The following is a 17298-nucleotide window of genomic DNA, read 5'->3' as shown; positions in this document are numbered from 1 at the left end:
AATGAGCTTTCTGTAAATACGAGGTCCTTGCATGTTTACAAGCACATATTCCAAAGCACCCTGAGCACAGCCCCGACACTATTTCCTCCATTGTGGGGACACTTGTGAGGAGGTGAAGGCCACACTGGTCCTTCTGCTTTGACAGATGGTGGAGAGAGCAGAGAGAGGGTGTGTCCCCAGGCAGCAGGGAGCAGCGAGGAAACCATGTGTGGACTGTCTGGTTCCCTGACCTAACTCTGCCTTCTCCCTCTGCATGGCACTCTTCTGTCTCTCCACAAGGTCCAACAGGGTGTGGTCTCCAGCACCAGAGCCCAAGCCTCCAGCAATCCCAAGAAAACCAGGCCCACTGCACCTTGGGGAAGTACGACTAAGCGTACGGTGTATACAGAATAGCCAGATGCAGCTATTCGTTAACGGTGTGCTGTGTGCCTCACACTGGCTTAGGCAGCAGATTACAGGCACAAGTCGAGTTAATCCTTATGAAAACCTGAAGATGGAAGAATGTATTAGCTCTCATTTTTACACCTGAGGGAACTGCTGCCCAGAGGGAAGAAATAAATGCCAAGATGACATGTCTACTGCATGGTAAATTGGGATCTCGAGCCCAGGCGGCCATCTGGTCCCATTGTTCAGGTCACTAGGCAGCCTCTGGCCAGCCTTTTATGAAGTGACCAGAGGTGAAGATGTGGTCCTCAGACACATGATGAAGAGGAGGAAAGCTCAAATGTTGATGCTCACAGGGGAGGGCTTAGTTTTCTACAACACTTGACGCTATGCCTATTTCTAACTTAACATAGCACATGAGAGTGTTTACATGAATTGTATGTTCTTTGGAGTCTATCATGTAGGACATAATTTACCTAGAATATACTTATATCTCTCTAAACATGTATACAGCCTCTGATCAGTGTTACCTATCAAATATATGATCATTAAATAGAGTAGCTGTTTCATTTGAGAATGAGATTGGTAATCGTGTTTACAGTGAAATACATTTATAAATAAAAGAACCATAAGAACTGCTTGAAATGCATGTCTTGGGTCAGATAGTAGCTCTAATATTCCTATTTAATTTACCAGTATCCACAAGAGAGGACAGAAGAATATATTCCACAGAAAGAATCAAGCACCAGTTTATAATCCTTATCTTGTCCTTTTTGGAATGAGGCAGGGTATAAATAATAAAATCAACATGACAATTCTTTTTTTGTATATTTCTTTGTCCCTCCCATCACAACTCAGTCTTCATGTAAAGCCTCCACTCCGTTTAAGTTCCTGCCACCTGCCATGCCACCCTCTCCACTCCCACCCCCATTGTTGTCACTTTCTGACCCTTAAACATTCCCTATCATGAATAAAGCCTTTGGCACCTCTGTCATGGTCTTCAGCTCCACCCCATTACTACCGTCAGTGTGCAGACATCAACATGCCAAGGAAGTACCCAGCCAACATGCTCACAAGGCCTTGAATTCCTCAGACTGAGGAAGTCGTCTCTACCCCACACCTCAGCCAGCTGCTCCCACCAGAGCCAATCTCTGCATTGTCACCATTAGAAATTGCTCCTCCCTGAAATCCCTGGTTCAAACACCCCACACTCTCACCACCTTCAATCTCTCCAACTATCTATGGGATATTTCCCCTTGGATGTCTTCAGATACCTCCCACTCCAAATGACAGATACAGAGAAGAGCCAGAAGCATGTTCACGGCTTTAAATCCTTTAATAGTATATGTTGATGAAAGCCACCCATGCCTCCGTTAGCTGTGAGTTGTTTTGGTGTGGGTGGAGGTGGTGAGGACTCCCCCCAGTCTTGGGAACCAGGCATTAGCCAGTCTTCCTGGATTGGCACATCTCATCGAATTGGCGGGAGGTCACATTCTTCAAGAGGCAGCCTAGCTTGTGGCTGCTGTGCACTCTCCTCTCCACATCCAGTGGGGTGATGGAAGTTCCATGTTCACTGTAGGCCTCGCTGGCTGCCAGTTCTAGAACATAGGTGGTAAGGAAGTCAAGAATGTCAAGAAGGAAATCTGGTGTGTTCGAGCTTAGGCACTGGGCATACTCTCCCTCCTTCAGAAGGCATTTCAGGCAGTTTACTGGGAACTGCAGTTCTCTTCTTGCAGCGAGGGAGGGAATCAGCTTCCTATGAATGTGACACTTTTTCCCTGGCATTGTTGTTGGTGGGTTTTGGTGGGTTTTGCTTCAATTGGCCCAGCTTGAATCTCCAGCTGGCCTGGGCCTCTAAAGACACCAGTGCTCAGTCCTCCCCAATTTATTACATGTTAGCTCCTCATTGGTCAGGCAGCAGCCTTTGTGACACATAGACTTTGCGATGTCATTGGTGTCCACTTGACCCTCATCAGATCTGGGCCTTGAAATGTTGTGGTGGGAACCTGGTCACCCTAACAACCAGACCCTCTCTTTGAGGGAACTCTAACTTTTCTACTTTACTTTGACATTGGCTTTAAACGGAAACTTTCCCTTGTCTAGAGGACACCACTCCGGGTCATCTAATTACAGCCTTACACTGTCTTTGAGCTTGTTTACAAGACTTTGTAAGTTGTTGGTCATTGATAGACATACTCAGCGTCTTGTCCAGTAGAGGTTCAAATATCTGCCCTCTCATGCTGCAATTAAACCAGCTTTGCCTCTGTTTACATATTCATTTAATATTTCTGTTCAATATTATTCTGTTTGTTCTTTGGATTCTCTTTTCAACTGGTTATAACACCTGTGCATTCCCTCATGAGTTCAATAAAATCTTTTAACACATGTTCATTTCATATCTGTATGAGCATCATATTTATATGAGTATCATGAGCATTTGAAATATATATTTTACTAGTTTTGCATGTCACACTGAGACATGCAATGAATTTACTGTCTGTGCTGGTTTGTGTATATTATGTCCCCCAGAAAAAGCCATATTCTTTAATGCAATCTTGTGGGGGCAGACGTATTAGTGTTGATTAGGTTGGAACCTTCTGATTGAGTGTTTCCATGGAGATGTGACCCACCCAACTGTGAGTGACACCTTTGATTAGGGTGTGACCTATTGATTGAATGTTTCCATGGAAATATGGCCTGACCCATTCAGGGTGGGTCTTGATTAGTTCACTGGAGTCCTATAAAAAGAACTCGTAAACAGAGGGACTTCAGAGCAACTGAGAGTGATATTTTGAAGAGGAGCTGCAGCTAAGGGGGGACAAAATGCCCCAAGAGCAACATTTTGGAGAACTCCATTTTGAAACGCAACCTGGGAGCAAGTGGATGCCAGCCACATGCCTTCCCAGCGAACAGAGGTTTTCCGGATGTCAATGGCCATCCTTCAGTGAAGGTACCCAATTGTTGATGCCTTAGTTTGGATACTTCTAAGCCCTTAGGACTATAACTTTGTAACCAAATAAACTCCCTTTATAAAAGCCAATCCATTTCTGGTATTTTGCAAAACAGCAGCGTTAGCAAACTGGAATACTGTCAGAGCCGGGTAAACTTTGTTGATAGACAGGTGCATGCCTTACATGGTTAAAGCCCAGGCACGTCTCTTCTTGGCTTTCCTAAGTGAATCCAAAGCACGAATAGGACTTTGTTGACTCTGTTTTTGTAATTTTCATTTTCCTCTCTAATAACTTTGTAGGGTTTTTGTTGTTGTTGTTATTGTGTTGCTGTTGTTTCGGTTCATTTATAGCCAATAAGATGTCCTCCATTGTTGACAGCAATGATTGTGAATTTGGTTTTATGGTCTGACCATTTGAAGAGCTCTCTACATGGAATAATGGTTTGGAGCAATATAGTCTCTACTGGATGAGTGACAACAGAGAACCTGGTTTGTCAGTCATTGTGTTTATTTTTGAGTTCAAATCCATTAAGAATTTCTTGCCCTCTGGGAGGGGAATAGCTATTTGATGTCTGGAGTTGGGAGTTTGTTTCTCTGTTTACTCTTGTAGAATTCAAGCTCTGTGCTTTCTCAATTTGTCTGTGTCTGTATGTCTGTATCTGTAATTCAGAAGCACCTTTACCTCTGATTGTGGGAGTATATAATGTCTTACCTACAGATGGCATTAATAGATTAGATTATAAAATCTCTAAAATTAAAGGTGCTCTGTTCTGATTGGCATATCTAGATAAATATTTGCTTATAAAAATGGAATGTTCCTAAAATTCCCTGAAAATAAGGAAATCGAACTAGTATACTTTAAATGGACTAGATTTAAACAATATATATTCTCCCAGAAACCAAGTAAAAACATTTTAAGAATTCAAATTCACATAATTTATGTATATCTTTGGCAAACAAGACAAGCTAAATGTTTTGGATTTCATTAAAACAATTCTATCTTCTCTGATTTATTATTGTTGAGTATAATACAGCATGAAGTTTTACCCTAACTGGGTATGTTCTTTTTTTTTTTTTAACTCAAAAGAGCCAGAGTTAGTTCTACTTGATGTTTAAGATTATGAAAACATAAATTTATGTTTAAATAGAATCTTTTTTTCTGAAGAACTTGTATTTCCACAGTAACAAAATTTTGTAGTATGTCAGCTTGAAGAGCATTTCCAAAATCTTTAGATAACTTAAAACCTTGGGCCGATATTATAATAAGTTAATTGGTAGACATTCAATAGATGCCTAATAATTTATAAGATAAAATACTTACATATTGATTAATAATCATAATTTAATTGATATGCTTTTGCTACTTACTTGTATATACTATAAAGAGGTTATATCTTTGAGTCTTTTGATGAACATGTTCATTTCTGCCATGTCAAGAGCTTGCATAAGGGATGTGTTTAGCTAAGTAAATCTGGGTTATGTATATTCATGAGCAATGCATCTCCTAAAATGACAGAAATCCACAATTACCCCTAGTTTTTTCTGTGAAATACAAGTGCCTTTGCTTAAAAGTTATAATTAATGTCCATGAATGAGACTCTACTAGGAATCTCAAGAGAACGTATGTTTTGTCTTTATTGTTTTTGTTTTATTAATGGAAAAGAAGAAAATGATTCTCTCCTTAAGTAAAATTACTTGTTGTTCCAGAATGAGAGTGGGAAAGACAGAACCTGAACATCTAAAGAAAGCTCTAGAAGGTCCGCAAAAAGAAAATCTTAAAAAGGAATGCAAATTTATAGTAAAATTTTGTCAAATCTAACTTAATTTTGATGGATTTATTCACAGGATTTTTAAAAAGAACTGATGGGTACTTTAGAATTATTTATTATACTAAAGCAAACTTAGAATTTAGTTTGCTCTCAGAAAATGACGGTTTATTAAGAGCGGAGTATTGCTCCACTCTTAACAAAAGTTTGTAAAAATTTACTCTTCACCTGTATTAGTTTCCCATTGCTGCTATAATAAAATACTACAAACTTGGTGGCATAAAATAACATGTATTTATTCTCTTACAGCTCTGGAGATCAGAAGTTTTGCTGGGCTGAAAACAGTGTGCCTTACAGGGCTGAGCTCCCTCTGGAGGTGCTGGGGAGAATTCATTCCTTGCCTTTTCCTGAGTCTAGAGCTACATTTTTGTCTCTTAGTTCCTTCCTCCATCTTCAGAGACAGCAGTGCAGCATCTTCCTCCCATCTTCACATTGCCGTCTTCTGTGTCAAATCTCCCTCTGCTTTCCTCTTATAAGGACACTTGTGATTGCCTTTGGACTCTACCAGATAATTCAGGATGATCTCTCATCTCAAGATCCTTAACTTAATCATATCTGCAAAGCCTCTTTTGCCATATAAGGTAACAGTCACAGTTCACAGGGACTAGGAGCTCCCTATTTGCGGGTAGGGGGAGGGCATTTTTCAGCCTACCACAAAGGGTAGTCCCAGGAAACTCTGGTAGGAAATCCCCTTGGAGAAAGGGACACTGACCCTGAGACCTCGCACAAGAAAAGGAAATGAGGCAGAGGAGTAATAAGAAAGAGAATAGTCCAGAAAAATAGAATGGGTAAGTCCCTAAACTGGTAAAGGTTATGGGGTGTTTTAAATGAAAGCAAGTGTGGCTGAACGTGAATGTAAGAAAGGAAGGTAGTTTGAGATGATCATCTCTCCACTCACAAGCAATGAAATATCTGAGCTTTAACAGATTTTTTGGCACTTGGATCCATATATCAAATCTGGATTAACACCGACATTACTTAACTTCTTTAATCAACCAACAAAAAAAGAGAAAAGAGTTCTAAGAAAGCAAGGAAGTACAGGATGAATGGCTGTAATACTATGTGGTAGATTATTTGCAGAAGTGCCCCAATTATTCCATTCTCTGTATACATGCCCTGTAATCACACTCTTTTAAATGTAACTTTGCCCCTTCCCAATCAAGACATGGTACCTGTTTTCCCACCGCTAAAATCTGGGCTTCCCTTACCACTTACTTTGTGAAACAAAATATGGAAGGGATGGTGGGTCAGTTCTGGGTCTGGTCTTCAAGAGGATTTATTGAGACTTTCTTTCACCGTTACTCAGGACACATGCTTCTATGATGTCAACATGCATGAGCAAGCCTGCTGGAGGATGAGAGCCCACATGGAGCAGAGCCAAGTTGGCCAAGTTGGCCCTACTAATGCCTCATGTATGTGATCCCAGCCAAGATCAGCAAAGGGAGCCCAGGAAAGAACAACAACAACAAAAAAAAAACCCCACAAAACACACCAATGTGAGCCCTGTCCGTATTTCCAAACCACAGAATTATGAGTTAAATCAAGGGTGTTTTTCTTATAAAAGCTGTATTGAGATATAATTTGCATACCATACAGTTCATTCAAAGTATACAATTTAATGGGTTTTTTTTTTATCATTACCATAGTCAATTTTAAAATACTTTCATAACCTCAAAAAGAAACCATGTACCAATTATTTATCAATCCCCTATTTCCCTCTTCTTCCCCAGCCATAAGCAATCACTAATCTACTTTCTGTCTCAATATATTTGCCCATTCTGGACATTTCATATTATGGAATCATATAATATGTCATCTGTTTAGACTTGCTTCATTCACTTATTGTTTTCAGCTTCTGTCTTGATAACTGTTTCTTTGTAATAAGCTTTTAAATCAGGAAATGTGAGTTCTCTGACTTTGTTCTTTTTCAGTATTGTTTTGGCTATTCTGGGCCTCTTGGAATTCCACATGAATTTTAGAATCAGCTTGTTAATTTCTAAAAGGAAGCCAACTGGGATTCTGTTAAGGATTGCATTGCCTCTATAGATTAATTTGGAGAATATTGCCATCTTAACAATATTAATTAAGTCTTCCAATCAATGAACCTGAGATGGTTTTCCCACTTATTTAGATCTTCTTCAGTTTCTTTCAACAATATTTTGTAGTTTTCAGAATATAAGTTTTACTCTTCTTTTGTAATATTAATTCCTAAATATTTTAGTTTTTCTGATGCTGCTGTAAATGGATTGTTCTCTTAATTTCATTTTAAGATTGTTCATTGCAAGTGTATAGTAATACAATTGCTTTTTGTGTATTGTTGTATCCTGCAACCTTGCTGAACTAGTTTATTACTTCTAACAGATTTTTAGTGAATTTATTAGGATTTTCTCTATATAAAATTCGGATCTACATGCCTTTGCTTCTTTTTCTTGCCTAATTGAGCTGTACCTCTAGTATAGTTTGATTAAAAGTCGTAAGAGTAGATATCCTTGTCCTGTTCCTGATCTTGAGAAAAAGCATCCAGTCTTTCATCAAGTATGATGTTAGCTGTGGGTTTTTCATAAGTTTCCTATATCTGATGGAGGTCTTTCTTCAGTGTGACTTTAATGTCTTAATGTGGATCTATTTGAATTCATCCTCCTTAGAGTTCATTGAGCTTCTTAGATGTGTAGATTTCATGTGTCATGTCAAATTTGGGATGTTTTCAGCCATTATTTCTTCAAATATTCTTTCTGCCTCTTTCTCTCTCTCCTCTCCTTCTGGGACCCCAACATGCATATGTTGGTATGCATGATGGTGTCTCAAAAGTCTTTTAGGCTCTGTTCATTTTTCTTCATTATTTTTTTTTCTGTTCCTCAGACTGGATAATATCACTTAATCTATATTTAAATTTGACAATTCTTTCTTCTGCTTGCTCAAATCTACCTTTGTCCCCCTCTAGTGTATTTTTTATTTTAGGCATTTTTCCTTTTGGCTCCAGAATTTCTGTTTGGTGCTGTTTTATAACTTTTAAGCCCTTATTTATATACTCTATTTGGTGAGCCATCTTCTCTTTGTTTCCTTCTATTTTTTGCTCATGAATTCCTTTACCTCTTTAAGCATATTTAATATAGTTGGTTTAAAGTCTTTGTCTAATAAGTCAAAAGTCTGGCTTCCTTGTGGATAATTTCTATTAGTTCCTCTTTTCTTTTGCTGTGAATAGGCCATACTTTCTTGTTTCTTTGAAAGCCTCCTAAATTTTTAGTGAAAATTGGATATTTTGAATGGTATAATGTAGAAACTCTGAAAATCAAATTTTCTCCCTTCTCCAGGATTTGTTGTTGTTGTTTACTGTAGGTTATATTCTCTATCCAAACACCAGCAGCTTCTTTCTTTATTAAGTTATTCCCCTGGTTGTTGTAAGTTTTTGATTAGATTCTCAAGTTCCCCAAAAGTTGATTCTGAGAGCTTTATCTGTTTAATTGTTGCATTAGTGGAGGGACAGAGTTTTGGAGTTTCCTACTCCACCATTTTCAGTGATATCACCTCTTAAAACATTTTGATCATACACTGTTAGTAAAACATGTTTGTGTGCATGTATTAACCCTGAACTTGATGCTCATACATTTCTTTGAATCTACAGCTATGTTTCCTATATGTCTTAAAATAGTAATTGCTAGTAAAACAAACCATTTTAGCTTTTGTAGTATCTTATCCATTTTTACAAGGGCAGGAAGAATGAGTGTTTCTCCAGTGGTTTGTGTCTTTTTATCTTTTACTACTAGGAATATCAAAAGAAGTTTCTAAATACTTATCATCAAATTTAGTGAAATTATTTAAGATACTGATTGGAATATGACTTAAAACTGCTAAAAAACTTATATATGTGTGTCTTCATGTTCTTGACTTTTAACTTTCTGTGAATTGTCTTGTTATTTGTGATTAGCCAATTTAATCATTATCATTAACCATTATCTTCATACATTCATAATGTTAGAACATTAATTATATTGACTAGAAATCTTTATGTCAAAGAGACTTCTTAGTAATATGAATGCTTTCTGCCTGTCTTCTTATTAGACTGAATTAGCTTATTACTGTATCTGTCTTATATGTGACTGACAGCTTGTTCTAGCAGTACTAGTGTCCTCTCTACCATTTTCTTGTTCACTTGCATATTTATTATTAGCATTAACATCAAACAATAGTGTCTTTGTAAGAATATTTGCACACATTTTTCAATTTTGTGAGGTTGAGTTGAGTTAAAACCAGGTAAGATAATGCATATACCCACATAACCAGGTCTATGAGAACTACAATGCTTTGAAATATGCTGAATTCTAAAGACTTACTGAAAGCGTCATTGTAAACCATCATCTTAGTGAAACAACTACTCTTTTCTCAGAATTCCTGTTCATGAAGACATCACTGGGCATACAGACTAAGTGTGTGCATGCCAGGGACATTCTAGTAGTTAAATAATAATAAGCTTTAATTCCTCTCTCTCTCTCTTTCTCTCCCCCCCCCCCCACATGCTTGTGTGTGTGTGTGTATACGGATGTTCTAATATAATATTCCTGTACCACCAGGAATCATTTTCTGTACCCTATTTTGGTATCTCTGCTCTAGGGCAGTACTCTTCAAAGTATCTGTGATGCAGGACCCTTTTTAAAATGTCCAATTCATTGAGGACCTTTTGTTTTGTTAAACTCTACAAAAGTGAATCATTAGAAAAACATCAACAATGGCAAAACAAGAACATACAAGATACAAACCCCAAGTTTTAAAATCTTTAGATTCAATAGTATTAAATGACTCTATAAAATACCTAAATGCTTATTTTCCATTTCTGTATTTATCACATCTCAGACCAGTACTTCGTAGTTCATGGAATCCTATGGGTCTGCCAACCTCAGTTTGAGTAGCATTGCTGTAGATAGCAACCCCTGTTGTCAGAGTTCTCACTCCCAAGCCCTCTCATTTCAACCTCCCCCTCTACCACAACAGTGTTTTCTCTCATATATATGCTTGCAATTTTTCCTTTTTAAAACAACAGTGACAACCCACAGGCCCATCTCTGGGTACCACCCTGTCTCTTTACCCTTATGAAGAATGACTTGTACTTTCTATTATTGCACTTCTTCTAGTCACTCCTGGATGCCCTGTAATCTAACTCTGACCCCACCAGTCCAGTAAACTCTTCTGCGTGGACTCAGTGACCTTCTAGATGCTAAGTCCATGAAATGAAACTCGAGGACTGCATTCATTCCTTATCTCTGAAGAGTTCGATTCAGCTTGTGAGACGTGGGCCCCTCCCTCCCCTCTCTCAATACTCTTCTCCCTTGGTTTTTGAGACAGGGCTGTCTTCTGGGTTTCCTCCTACATCTCTCCTTAATATTTCTCAGTTTCCTTTCAAGGAGTTTCTTTCCACAGACCTCCATTTTCATTCTATTATCTATTAAGTGTTGAGCAAACACTTCCATTCAAATGTTTCAGGAAACCTCTTTAATGATGATTCCAAAATGTATATCTAGAGCCCAGACCCCTCTCTTGGAGCTAAAATTATTTGTCTCACAACTTGGTGCAAACAAAACACAGTGTAACACTGCCACTTAGCAAAGTCACTTTGTTCAGGTTTCTTAAACATTCTTATTTTCAGTTTTTGTATCTGTAAAATGGGAGTGATATCCAACTTACAGGACTCTTGTGAGAATTAAGTTATGCAGTGTAGGTAGGCATATAGAGCAGAGCCCCACCATGGTAAGTGCTCAACACAATCAGATATCATTATCATCATCTTCCTCTTGGATTTTCTTCTCGTATTAACCTTTTATAATATTGAATGTGGCTAATGCCTTATCAGATTTTTTTTCCTCCCTCCCTTCCATCCATCCTTCGACAAATCTACACAGAGTACCTGCTATATGCATAGAACTGTGTAAGATGCTGAGATAAAACATTGACCAATGTGGACAGTCCCCACCCTCATTCAATTTATACTCTAGTGGCAATACTGATATTAAACAATTCACTATAATACAGAAACCAGGTAGTGTCATCTTTAACTTATTTTTCTTTATTTAGCCCCCAATATCCATCAATGATGAAATCCTTTCCATTTTTTATCCTTATCATCTCTGAAATCAATTCCTTCCTTTACCTCTGCACTGTCCAATACAGTAGCTGGTAGCCACTAGCTGCATATAGTCATTTAAATTTAAATTAATTAAAATTAAATAAAATTTAAAATTCAGTTCCTTAATCATACTAGACACCTTTCAAGAATTCAATGAAAGACGTGGCTGGTAGATACCATATTGGATAGTGCAGATGTAGAACATTGCATCACTGCAGAAAGTTCAATTGGACAGCACCACTTTAGCTTTAATGTCCTAAAGCAAATTCTTATCATCTCTTTCCTAGATTACTGAAACAGCCTAAGTTTTAGTCTTTCAGCCTTTAGTGCTACCCCCCTCAATCTGTTCTCCACTAGTTTCCCAGAATGGTTTCCAGAATGCAAATATAGCCATGTTACTTTTCTGTTAACAATTTTAATACCCCTTATATTTGCAGAGCAAAAGCTTTGTAACCTGACATACAATACCCTGCATTATCTAGCCTTGCTTACTTTTCAGTCCTAATCTTTTACAATACCCTGTACAACAACCATATGTTCAAGTCATGGTAAATCAGTTACTTAGAATAGACAAAACAATTTTTAATAGAAGAACAAGTTGGAGGACTTACATTACCTGATTTTAAGATTTATTATAAATCTATAGTATTGGTGTAGTACTGGTGAAAGGATAGACACATAGATCAAATGAACAGAATTGAAAGTTCAGAAATAGACCCTCAAATCTACAGTCAATTGAGCTTTGATAAAGGTGAAAAGGGAATTTAATGAGGAAAGGATAATCTTTTCAACAAGGACATACAAGTCACAAACCACAAGTTTTTAAATAGTTAGATTCAATAGTATTGAATTGCACAATTGGATATCTATATGGGAAAATATAAACCTCAGCATTTAGCTACATCATATCTACGTCATGTATGTATGATATATGTATGTAATATATAATTTGATGTATATACTAATAATATATGATATATATGATATCTATGATAAATTATAAATGGATCACAGAATTAAATGTGAATGCTAAAACTACAAAACTTCTAGAAGAAAACATACGAGAACATTTTTGTGATCTTGGGTTAGAAAAGACAACAAAAGCACGAACCAAAAAGGAAAAAATAATAGTTAATTGGACTTTACGAAAATTAAAAAATTTGCTTTTCAAAAGACACCATTAAGGAAATGGAAAGGTAAGCAAAAGAATAGGAGAAAATATTCTCAATGCATGTAATTGACAATAGCTTGTATTTAGAATATAAGTTTAAAAAACTGTTACACCTTAATAATCAGAAGACAACATAATTAAAAATGGACAAAAGGCTTCAACAGGCACTTCATAAAAGAAGATCTGTAAATGGTAATTAATTAATGATACAAGATAGCATTTCTTCCATCAGTTTAACTTTCCATATGTTTTTATTACCAGCTGATGCTTCAATCTACTTTGTTGCTCTTTGTTTGCTTGGTTTTTCTCTTTCTTCTTCAGATTTTCTTTTTGGTGTTAAAATCAAAGCTGGAATGAGGGAGATCTACAAGGCAGCATATGTAGTGGTGTAGTTCTAAGAGCACAGACGATGGGGTCAGACACATCTGTGTTTTACTCCAGTTCTGCCAACTCTGTGACTTTAAGCAAATTATGTAACCTTTCTGATTCTAAGGTCCCTCGTTTGTAAAGTTTTCACCTTTATAACTTTCTTTAAAAATTGGTGAAGAGTAAATAAGAAAATGGATGCAAAGCATCCAGATTATATTAAATGTTTAATAAATATTAATTTCCTTACTCCTTACTCTTCAATTTATTCAGGAAAGACAGCTGATGAGTAGAACATATCCAGGTATCAATTCCAAGTACTTTTCACTCTGGTTTCACATACTACAAAAGACCAAGATCACCATGAGATCAGGCTAATATGTTAGTCACCTTTGAACACTCAATGCCAGCTGAATGCCAAGATTCAGTGGAACATCAATAATGCTTGCTAAATAATTAAATGACCCAGGAGCTCTTGATAATGTGGGTTTATCTTTTCCAAAGAGATGTGGATGATCCCTGAACTCAAGAGGCTCATGTTTTCCAGTGGATAGTTCAACAACAATAACCACAAGAAAAAAAAAAAGCCAGCCAGGAGACCATTTTAGGGTAGTGAAAAATGGTTATACAGTCAAGGTGATGTTATCGAGGTTGAGGAAGGAGAGAGAAGGAAGGAATGACATTATTTGTCATTGAAATCACCAAACAATCACATATCTGTGAAGCATTAGTCACCTGTTAAAAACAAAAGTGTACTGTGAGTCATGCTATCCTTTTATGAGCTTAGTCAGGGCTGCATTTTACTGAGCTAAAGCTCAACCTGTGATATTTACTCTGCAACCCCACCTCATGCCCTCTTTGATTACTGTAGCAATGCCTGGAGCTTCAGTTTGCCATAGGAAAGACAACGTCTACGAAGTGAAAGCAGTACAGAAATTCATAAAAGGTCAAAAGAGATCGTGCACTGCAAGATGCTCTGAAAATAGAAATGTTAAGGCTAAAGTGATATTTTTATTATCTGCATGGAATTGCAGGGTGCAGATTTGCACTTATTTTGACTAGTTTGTTCAAGAAATAGCAATGATGAAGAGCTAATTTGATGGATTATGTTGATGATAAATGTTTTTCCCTAATTACAAGCCATTACAGCTCCTTTTAAAGGTTAAAAATACAAAAATTTTCAAAGATTATTTCTATTTTCTAGTTTATATTCTTGATATAAGAAGGCTTTTAATAGAATTGATATTGCAATCTTTATTTAGAGATATCTGATGATGATATATAGGGATTTTTTTGTTGTTGCTGTTCATGCATTAGGAACTAAATTAGACAGGCCTTCTGTGTATCAGTTCTAACATGGAATAAAAGAAATCAATATAAAAGCAGTTTATTGAGTACCTATAATGGATGGCTCTTCCATTCTGGGGTCCATGGGAGGTTTAAAAAACTTTAGGCTACAAGAATATGACTCCCGAGGATGAATGTGGACCCGGCATCGTGGGACTGAGAGTATCTTCTTGACCAAAAGGGAGATGCAAATGAGACGAAATAGTTTCAGTGGCTGAGAGATTTCAAATGGAGTCGAGAGGTCACTCTGGTGGACATTCTATGCACTATATAGATAAACACCTCTTAGGTTTTAATGTATTGGAATAGCTAGAAGTAAATAACCTGAAACTACCAAACTCCAACCCAGCAGTCTGGACTCCTGAAGACAATTATATAATAATGTAGATTACCAGGGATGACAGTGTGATTGTGAAGACCTTGTGGATCACACCCCCTTTATCTAGTGTATGAGTAATAAATGGGATAAAAACTAAAGGACAAATGGGGTGGGATGGGGGAGATGATTGGGGTGTTCTTTTTTCACTTTTATTTTTTTATTCTTGTTCTGGTTCTTTCTGATGTAAGGAAAATGTTCAGAGATAGATTGTGGTGATGAATGCATAACTATGTTATCATACTGTGGACAGTGGATTGTATACCATGGATGATGTATGGTGTGTGAATGTATTTCAATAAAACTGAATTTAATAAAAAAAATAAAAAAAAAACTTTAGGCTACAGAACTAGCCTCTAAATAGCTTATGTGGAAAATTCATCATATATTAGTGTGCATAAGTGCTAAATTGTCAGGAAATCTTTCTCTCAGGAAGATTAGAAGAATATAAAGAATGTAGTTGTGATGGTTAGGTTCATGTGTCAACTCGGCCAGGTGATGGTACCCAGCTGTTGGTCAAGCAAGCACTGGCCTAACCATTGCTGCAAGGATGTTTGTGGCTGGTTAATAAACCAGCAGGCTGGTTTATTAAATCATCATCAATTGTTGCAGCTGTGACTGATGACATCAACAAAGGGTGTCTTCCACAATGAAAGAATGCAGTTGGCTGGATTTACTCTAATCAATCAGTTGAAGACTTTTAAGCGAGACAGATAGAGGACCTTCACTTCTTCTTTGGCTGCCCAGCGAAGCATTTCCTGAGGAGTTCATCGAAGTTGCCAGTTTGTTTCTTGAGGAGTTCACAAACACGTTCGTCGAAGTTCCCAGTTCATTTCCTGAGGCATTCGTGAGTTGCCAGTTTGTTTCCTGAGGAGTTCATCGAACATTTTCATTGGAGTTGCCAGTTTGCTGCCTGCCCTACGGAATTTGGACTCGCATACCCACAGTTGTGTGAACACTTTTATAAATCTTGTATTCATAGATATCTCTCATTGATTCTGTTTCCCTAGAGAACCCTAACTAATACAGTAGTCTAGAAAGGTGAAACACTCATCTGCATTATTCAACAAACTAGAATTGTTTGGGACTAAGCTGAACTGTTATTGGTTAAGAAAGAGAGTGCAGCCTAGAAATTAAAAGAATGGCCTCCATAACTCCCAGGAGTGTAAATCACCCTGGCAACGTGGGACATGGCTCCCAGGGATAGGCCTGGACCCAGCATCATGGGATTGAGAAAATCTTCTTGATCAAAAGGGGGATGCAAAATGAGATGAAATAGTTTCAGTGGCTGAGAGATTTCAAACGGAGTTGAGCGGTCACTCTGGTGGACATTGTTATGCACTATATAGATATCCCTTTTTAGTTTTTAGTGTATTGGAATAGCTAGAAGGAAATGCCTGAAACTGTGAACTGCAACCGAGTAGCCTTGATTCTTGAAGACATGCATAACTATGTAGCTTACAAGGGTGACAGTGTGATTGTGAAAACCTTGTGGTTCACACTCCCTTATCTAGTGTATGGACAGATAGTAGAAAATGGGACAAAAATTAAATGAAAAATAGGGTGGGATGGAATGTTTTAGGTGGTTTTGTTTTACTTTTATTTTTATTCTTTTTTTGAATAAGGAAAATGTTCAAAAATTGTGTGATGAATGCACAACTATATGATGGTAGTATGAACAACTGATTATACACTGTGGATGATTGTATGGTATGTGAATATAACTCAATAAAACTGATTTTTTTTTAAAGCACGGCCTCTACCCTTGGTTTGAATCTCAATTAGCCTATTAGCTGTGTGACCATGGCCTTATTATTTAACCCCTCAGTGCCTCAGTTTCTTCACTAGTAAAATGGAGATAATGTACCAGATACTGTTCTAAATGCTTTGCAGATATTAACTCATAACAACTCTAGTTAAAACCTTTCAGTGGCTCCCCATCTCTCACTTCCCAAACTCACCCCATCCAAAGAGCAAATAAATATTCCTGACCAATCATATACAGTATAGTACATTATAAGCACTATAAATGTGTTTATTAAGTAAATAAAAGAGAGAAAAGTAAAAGAGCCTATACCTTTCAGACTCTGATTAAATATTCAATTATTCCAATCAAGTAACAAAGTCATAAGAAATTTAAAGTGAAATTGGCAAATCACATAGCTGAAGAGAGTTTACTTTTGATAAGGGAATAAAATTCTTGACCTCATTTCAATTAATTCTCTACCTAGATGATAAGCTATCAAAAGTGATTATGATTCCATGGACAATACTCAGACACTGGAGTGAGATGGCCTGGATTTGAATACTAGCTCTACAATTTATTACCTGTGTGACCTTGGGCAAACTGCCTAACTTCTTAGTTTCTTATTAAAATAAGGATGAGTATAGATCTACATCATAGGGTTGTTGTGCATGTTAAATGAGTTAATTTGCAAAGTACTTACGGACAGTGCCCAAAATTTTTACTATGTTTTAAGGTATAGGTTTTAGGGCTGGATGCCTACTTGGGTGAGATAAAGACCATAAATTAGATTACCAGGTATAAATAAAATAAAATCATAGGTATATTTATATTATATCAACTCTCAAATTGCTGGGCTAAATCACTGGAGTATTATGGAATTATTGGAGTGATCACTCACCAGATATTTGTGGGAACTGTATACCAGGGTAACTCTCCTGGCTTAGCCCCAGCTCATTTCCTTTTCTACTTCATAATTACAGTGAACTTTTACAAAACATAAATGAAAGCAGGCCACT

The 17298-nt window shown here is 37.1% G+C and overlaps 1 protein-coding gene across 1 annotated transcript; it reads right to left on the bottom strand.

Moving 5' to 3' along the window:
- Window positions 1–1824: 1824 nt before the first annotated feature.
- On the bottom strand, window positions 1825–2169 carry LOC119522083 (huntingtin-interacting protein M-like). Its single transcript, XM_037820782.1, has one exon. The coding sequence runs from the start codon at window positions 2167–2169 to the stop codon at window positions 1825–1827; it is 345 nt and encodes a 114-aa protein (XP_037676710.1).
- Between the last annotated feature and the right edge of the window lie 15129 nt (window positions 2170–17298).

Source organism: Choloepus didactylus, chromosome X (assembly GCF_015220235.1).
Source record: "Choloepus didactylus isolate mChoDid1 chromosome X, mChoDid1.pri, whole genome shotgun sequence".
Taxonomy (NCBI): Eukaryota; Metazoa; Chordata; class Mammalia; order Pilosa; family Megalonychidae; genus Choloepus; species Choloepus didactylus.
Note: the sequence above shows the minus strand (reverse complement) of the source record. Positions and strands in the feature narration are given on the sequence as shown.

Coding starts and splice junctions, on each gene's coding strand:
- LOC119522083 (XM_037820782.1), bottom strand. CDS start 2,169: ATGCCAGGGAAAAAGTGTCACATTCATAGGAAGCTGATTCCCTCCCTC.